Source organism: Alosa sapidissima, chromosome 1 (assembly GCF_018492685.1).
Source record: "Alosa sapidissima isolate fAloSap1 chromosome 1, fAloSap1.pri, whole genome shotgun sequence".
NCBI classification, from domain to species: Eukaryota; Metazoa; Chordata; class Actinopteri; order Clupeiformes; family Clupeidae; genus Alosa; species Alosa sapidissima.
In genome coordinates this window covers 8,775,942-8,783,441 of record NC_055957.1, presented here as the reverse complement: position 1 = coordinate 8,783,441, position 7,500 = coordinate 8,775,942, and the positions used below count along the sequence as shown (strand labels likewise).

Genomic DNA, 7,500 nt, shown 5'->3' with positions numbered 1-7,500 from the left:
CTTTTTTAATGAAAACATAGCCTACTGTAGAGTTTATTATTTCCTTTAATTTCATGTTTCCATATCATTATAACACGATTCTAAATTATTTATTTATTTATTTATGAATTAATTACAGAAGATTTAAAAAGTTCATTTTTAACACCTTTCCAACATTGCCCTTTTCATCTTGCGTACCCCCTACACATACCACAGTTTGGGAATCCCTGACGTAGAGCATCTAAAGTGCACTCACACATACATATGACTTACTCACACACTCTTGTGTTTGTCATTGTATTAAATAATGTATAGTTTTAATTTGCCAATGGAGTAATGTTTTTGTTAGTTATCTTTTCACATTTCCCCCCACAAATGATTGTTATTTTCTTTCCTGCTCACCTCCCATGTGATGTGTGAAGGGTCACACCAGGAGCTCTGGGGGTTCAGCAGGGCTTGCGTGCTCATATCTGCACAACACTGATTACATGGATTACACATGCTGCGTTGGTTACATATGTGATGACATTGGTCTAGACGTGGACACGGGCTTTGTTTTCCCTGGTGAGTGGGCAGAGAGAGGCAGATAACGACAATAAGCCAGGTCACATGAAGAGCAGGATGAGGTCAGCCTGAGGAAGGGTCACTCATGCATGCACACACATCACGGCCGCCGCACACACACACACACACACACTCATGCATGCACACACACATCACGGCCGCCGCTGAGATGGAGCTCAGGTCAGCTCCCTCATGCTCGGAGATATGAAGTCATGTTTGAAGTCATGTGGTCCACTTTTGAGTTTGGTTTCGTTAGGATATGGGAGTGGGATAACAAGCTCTCCCAGGATACCTAAAGGGACATATCTTTGTGTCTACATAGGTGGATATATTTTCAAATGTTAACCTATTCCCACAAGATTGTTCATGTGAAACACTGGGAACAATTTGTGTGCATTTGTGTGTGGTGTACAAACTACTGATGTATACTGCTAGTGTGTTGCAGGGCTCAACGGTAACTTTTAAAAGTGCTTAAAAGTGGTTGCCAGCTTGGCAACCATGAGGTTGCCACTGGTAACAATGTGGGAGCCACACTCTTAAAACGAATGTGTAGTCTCTATCTGGACACAGAGATGTGTTAAAAAACAACGCAAGTTGTGTTGTTTTCAACACAAGTTGTGTTATATTCAACACATATTGTGTAATAAATAAAAAAGGAAACAACACAAACTGTGTTATCCCTATCTGGACACAGAGATGTGTTAACAACAATGATATGTTGTTCTCAACACATTTGTTTTAAGAGTGCAAAGATGGAATGTAAATGGACTATATGACAGATGCCATATGGTGTCTTCATGTGTTTAGAAGCTGCCAGACAGATTGGAAGTTGCATTGGCAGTCTCTGATAATGTTCATGTGATACTGTTGTGTCACTGAACACTTGACTGGTTATGACAACCTGTGACAGAAAAGGGCATCTGCTGTGAGAGCACGCTGCCATGGTTACGCTGTCTGATGAAGTGGGGCTCAACAAAAGTGCTGCCAGAGTATTTTTAGTGACGCTGTGTAGGTCATATACTGTGACATGTGACTCTTGTTGTCTGTTGTGATTGGTCAGGTCGGGCGTACTCCAAGACCCTGCAGCAGGCAGCCATCTCGGTGCTCGGTAAGCATGAGTGTGAGCTCCACTTCGCCGGAACCTTCAACAAACGAATGCTGTGTGCCGGGGCCTCGCCCGATGAACATCGCCGCGTGGACAGTTGCCGTGGAGATAGCGGAGGGCCACTGGTGTGCGAGCGGCCAGCAGGGGGAGGATGGGTCATCTACGGCGTGACATCGTGGGGTCACGCATGCCGTCTCCACGACTCGCCCGGTGTCTACACCAAAGTCTCCGCCTTCCTGCCCTGGATCAAGAAGGTCACTGGCCAGTAGGACGGTCCGGAGACCACAGGCCACACCAGGCCAATGAGACACTTTTCTGTCCATCGTTCAGATGCCCTGATGTCTCAGTGATATGTTTGTCTGATACAGTGACCTATTTGAGTAGAAATGTGTGTATGTGTATGGTGTGTGTGTGTGTGTGTGTGTGTGTGTATTGCAGTGATGCCTGTCACTGATACGTGTCTTTTAGCACTTCCTGGTTGTAAGGGACCACAAGGGCTTCATGGCAGATGACCCACTCCCTCCCTTATTGTACCTCGGCCAGCATCCCTGACCTCTCGGACGAGGACGAGGTCTCAGAGGTGCAGCACACACTTGACAGGGTAGCGGCGGTCCTGAAGCTTAGCCTTACGTACATGTTCTAGACGTCTTCAGTCAGACTAAACTGGAGAGTTCTCTCCACAGCACTAAAAGCCACTAAGTACACAAACAAAGACAGTCTTAATGCTTACAAAGTCAAACAATTGCACTAAAAGCCTCAGTGTCTGACCAGTAACGTCTCCAGCTAGTGGGACATTGACCTTAGAACATTGTAATAACTGGATACCTCTCTTATGAAGCTTCATTAACCCGGAATTAAAATGTGTTTGTTATCATGTGTAATGTGTAGAACTACCTGTATTATTTTGTAATGAATTGAGTTTTTCCATCTAGCCTGTCCTAGACATACAGTAGGATGTTTATTCTTAGACATGTCAAATATGTTCACCTCCATAGCGTTTCCTCCATGGCGTTTCCATAAACTGTCGCCAAACCAGTGGCTTTTTCATTTACAAGTGGAGCAGTGCGTCCCACTGAGCTTCACCTCCCCCTGTAATAAGTAATAAAGGTAATTTCCTTTATAAATCTTTATAAGTCTGTCTTATACAAGTGGACATCTTTTCCCACTGAGATGCAATGGAAATGGTTTAAGTTGACTATAATTATAACACATCTCTGTTGTAAGCTATATGTCTGAGCATGGAAGGGAGTGAAGAAGAGTTCACCTCCACCACCATGACCTGTTTTGTATCTGGTGATATGTTATCCTGGATCTGTTTTCCTGACTGACAGTAAAGTTTTACATGACATCTCTGTCTTTGCAGTTTCATTCACATGGGGGGGTCGACACTTTGACAGATATTTTAACCCTTTGTAGTGCTGTGTGAATGTTTGGTATGGAGCAGTATGTGGGTGTGTGGCCTGACTGACAGCATCAGCCCAACCCATTTTGCTTTGCAGCTTTCAGTGCTGTTACTACAACATGCTGCTGAAGTCCATAAACAGAATAACTACAGTACACTCTATAAGATCAACAGATGTGGCTCATACAGTAGAGATCCTTTATGAATGCTTGACAAATGTAATACTAACAATTATTTATTTATTAAGCTGCTACAAACATGTTTGAACTAAGGAATAACAGTTTCAACATCTACTATAAAGAAATCAAGCCTAATTACCCCTAATCAATCTAATATTGAACCGCCCCATGATTGAAGATGTGTTTCCTTATTTGTTTGTGTGTGCTGTATCTGTGTGTGATGGCTTGTCCCAGAGCTGTGCTCTTTCCCGTGCCGTGACCCTCTGGCTCTCACGACTCCTGGCGCTGCAGCATCAGAGCCATCCTCTTGTCCTGGGTGTTTACTCTACAGCTGACTCCTGTTTACACACCACCTACTTCAGAGACAAACAGAGGACACACACACATTGTGTCTCTGTGTGTGTGTGTGTGTGTTGGGGGGATGGGGTGGATAGAAGTGTTACCTTGGAGAGGGATTCAGAATGTAAGGGGTAGTTATTCTGGTGAGAGAATTTGACTGGTTTAAACTCTGGCCTGTGTGCTGTTTAACACACACGCACGCACGCACACACACACACACAGCATACAGTTTGTCATGTCAAAAAGCATGGCAGCTCTCACTTTCATTGTCCTGTGAAAGGAGAGAGAGAGAACAAGTGCAAGTGAAAGAGAGGAGTGAAAGATGAAAGATATACTTCATTTGTCTCCATCAAAGCATGTTAAGCCAGTTTTTATGCAAAGTATGTAGTTTTTATGCAAAGTAGACTACATGACCCATAAGCCAATAGTTTTTATGCAAAGTAGACTACATTACCCATAGATACTTGTACATGTCTGGTAACACATTGTAATCTGGTTTTGGAGGGAACTGTGATGTCTTCATATGTCTGAGTCAATTGTTATCTGATTAATCATAGCCAGAGGGGACCTAATATTTGATTACACTGTTCCATCTGAATGACTCACACTTAGTTATTAATGTGACTGCAGCACCCCCCTGTGGTGGGATTGAATATGACCACAAGCTCAAACTCCCATCACTCTCCTTCTACACCACACCTCATTTTAAGCCCATACATGACTGGACACTGGTGTAGCCCCGAGTCGGTCACTAAGGGTGCCGCCATGGTTGTGATTAGAACTGTGCCAATATCACAGGGAACGCTCCATATCGTGGATGTAAACATCTTCCACCCATACATAGCCTGGCTTCCTTTTTCACCTCACTGTGGGAAGAGACATGTACTGTGATTTATAAGAACCCCCAGGAACTCCCCATACTCCAGCTGAACTCTGCAGAATCTTATCTATTAGTTCTTTGCTGCTCCAGTTTTTGTACTAAATGTATCCTATTTGAATCCTGAACTCTAATCGACTTGTAGCTAATGTGGAGGTGATACAAGCAATCTCATTTCCCACCACCAGAGGGCACTTTCAGACAAAAAATCATCCATCGCCCAAAATACTCTCAAAGGACGATGAGCAAATCCAACATTGCTTAATTGGTCCAGATCCTTTTCATCATCAAAGAAATGTACAAACATTATTAAATTATCACATTACAATGAAATATTTTGCCAATCTATTACCCTAACACAGACACACACACACACACACACAGACTGACACACACACAATGAGGGAGATCAAATATCTGTGCTCATGTTACAGGGTGCTCAGGCGTGTTCTCTTGTTGCCTATACGCTCTCTTAAAGGGGTCTGATGAAAAGGCAGCTGCATTAGAGCGCTCACATCAGTCTCTTCATGAAGCTGATGAGGATTTGAACACGGCCAAAATAAACACTGAACGTGCATCCAAAATGCATCCCATGAACACACATGGCACAGTACAAATACACTCACACATGCACACATGATCTGAGAACACCAGAGACAGATACAGTAGACAGCACAGAGTGCAGTTTAATAAAACATGGTTCATCTGTGTTTATTGAATATTTACTTATATTTATAGATTTATTTACAGTCGTTCGGAGCAGCTCACTCAGTGTCACTGAGGCCATCTTTCAAACGGAAGGAGACACGTACGTAACTCAGCAAGTCTGACAGCAACAGTCCTAGTGAGTGAAGCTAAGGCTAACCTGGCAACTAACACACACACACACACACGCACGCACGCACACACACACACACACACACACACACACGCACGCACACACGCACACACGCACACACACACGCACACACACACGCACGCACACACGCACACACACAGTAAGTAAATGGAGAGTCGAGTGTTGCCCAGGTTCTCAGTGACACAGGAGGAGGGTGTATGCGGCGTATCCGTGGCCCCCACACTGAAACACACTTCTCCACTCCGTTCTGGCTCCAAGGTCATGAGCGGTCTGCCAGCGCTTCTGTTACATGTTTGGATGCATAGAGCTGGAAGTGGTGCCTGCGAGCGAGCTCACGGGTCAGTGGGCAGTCTGGACCGAGGCCCGTGGGAGCAGAGCTGGACGGAGCAGCAGATGGTGGCGGCCAGGTGTTCATAGCGGAGCTGGCCCAGAGCTTCCTGATGCTGTCCCTCTCCCCCTGGCACAGGCCTCCCTTAGCAACGCATCACTTCCTCCCACATCGCATCACTTCCTCCTGTGAGCTCACACATTGCATCACTTCCTCCTGTGAGCTCAGTTTGGTCCTGAAGACAAACCTGACGCCTCTCAGCTCCTCCCCCCACAACCAACACACTCACACACACTCAACTTGACACCAAACAAACTTCCCACTGTGTGCAGCCTGTGTGCAGGTGCTGTGTGCATGAATGTAAGTGTGTCAACAAGAGAAAACTATGTAAACACAAGGAATGGTTTCAGTTTGTGGACACTGTCTGTCCCACAGTTTGACCACATCATTCTTTTGCAAAGGTAAACATAAGATAAGAAAAAAATCACATTAAAAAAAACGTCAAACTAAATTAAAAATCTAAAGCCCATCTATATCCCCCTGAGTCCTCGTTTCGAATGGAGGTGTGTGTGTTTGTGTGCCTGCATTTTGTCCACGTGTACGTGTGTGTCTATATGTACATCCATGGACCCATACACACTGGCAAGTACTGAAACAAAAGGGTGCAAATTGCAAGTGCAAATTGGTCACCATGGAGACTCGAGCGTTCCCCAGCATTGGACTCAGCAGCTGGGCTGGGCCGGCTCCACACACACACACACACACACACACACACACTGTACACACACACACACACACACACACACACACACACATACACACACACACACACACACACACACTCACGCACACTCACAAACACAGACACACACGCATGCACACACACACACACACACTCACACACACATACACACCCTCACACATACACGCACGCACACTCACAAACACACACACTCACACACACCCTCTCACACACATACACACCCTCACACACACATACACACGCTCGCTCGCTCACTCCATCATGCTGGTAATCAGTCCTTCCCTGCTGTTCTCTCCTCCGTCCCCTGGCGTCTGTCTCTGTGGCCTGCTGGCCCAGGAGCCTGCTTGTCCTGTCAGGGGCTGCTGGGTGGACACAGGCACTGGACGCTCGCGCATCTCTCTGGAACCCTCCTGCTCTCTCTCTCTCGCTCTCTCTCTCTCTCTCTCTCTCTCTCTCGCTCTGCTTGGCTGTGTGCGGGTCAGGTGTGCGGGCCAGGTGTGCAGGTCAGGTATGCGGGTCAGGCGGGGTTATCTGACTTTCTGCAGCTCTTCCCTGAGCCATGAGGGCAGCGGCTGGCCCAGTCTGTGCAGCAGCTTGGACAGCTCCACGTTATGGTCCCGGTAGTAGTGGGACAGCAGCGCACGGGACTGTGCCGGACGACAGAGGGGGGGGGGCACAATATGGAACAGGAAGTCAGAATGGAGAGGGCAGAGAAAGGGCCTTATCTGTTTCAAGCTCTATCTTCTATCAGACAGAGGACATAATGACCAAACAGTGTACAGTAAGTAAACACATGCACTCCAAAGAGTATAAAGTAAGTAAACACATCATGCACTCCAAACTGTGTAAAGTAAGTAAACACATGCACTCCAAAGAGTATAAAGTAAGTAAACACATGCACTCCAAAAGTGTACAGTAAGTAAACACATGCACTCCAAAAGTGTACAGTAAGTAAATACATGCACTCCAGACTTCTGCCTAAAGGGGGTGCTGCTGGACTGTGTGATGCAAAACTAAAAATGCAACTCAAAATGCTTTAAATTGTCTGTTGCCCCAAAGCCTCCAGTTGTGTCCATGTCTACAGGACTACTAGGAGATGCCTTTC

At 45.8% G+C, this 7,500-nt stretch overlaps 2 protein-coding genes across 3 annotated transcripts in view; one reads left to right on the top strand and one right to left on the bottom strand.

The window, feature by feature from the left end:
• Window positions 1-7,500, top strand: part of prss12 (serine protease 12) — a 42,404-nt gene that overhangs the window by 24,066 nt on the left and 10,838 nt on the right. The window contains exon 13 of one of the 2 annotated variants that reach the window (XR_006034589.1): window positions 1,604-2,077. Coding sequence is in view for 1 of the 2 variants with exons in the window: in XM_042106918.1 (XP_041962852.1) it covers window positions 1,604-1,917 (314 nt within the window). In the remaining variant the exon portion in view is untranslated. Of the gene's footprint in view, window positions 1-1,603; window positions 2,972-7,500 lie in introns of those variants that run through there. The other variant, XM_042106918.1, reaches the window with a different exon arrangement.
• Window positions 6,550-7,500, bottom strand: part of ndst3 (N-deacetylase/N-sulfotransferase (heparan glucosaminyl) 3) — a 58,373-nt gene continuing 57,422 nt past the window's right edge. Inside the window, exon 14 of the mRNA XM_042107473.1 lies at window positions 6,550-7,042. Within this exon, the coding sequence (XP_041963407.1) occupies window positions 6,923-7,042 (120 nt within the window). The 3' untranslated portion in view covers window positions 6,550-6,922. The remainder of the gene's footprint in view (window positions 7,043-7,500) is intronic.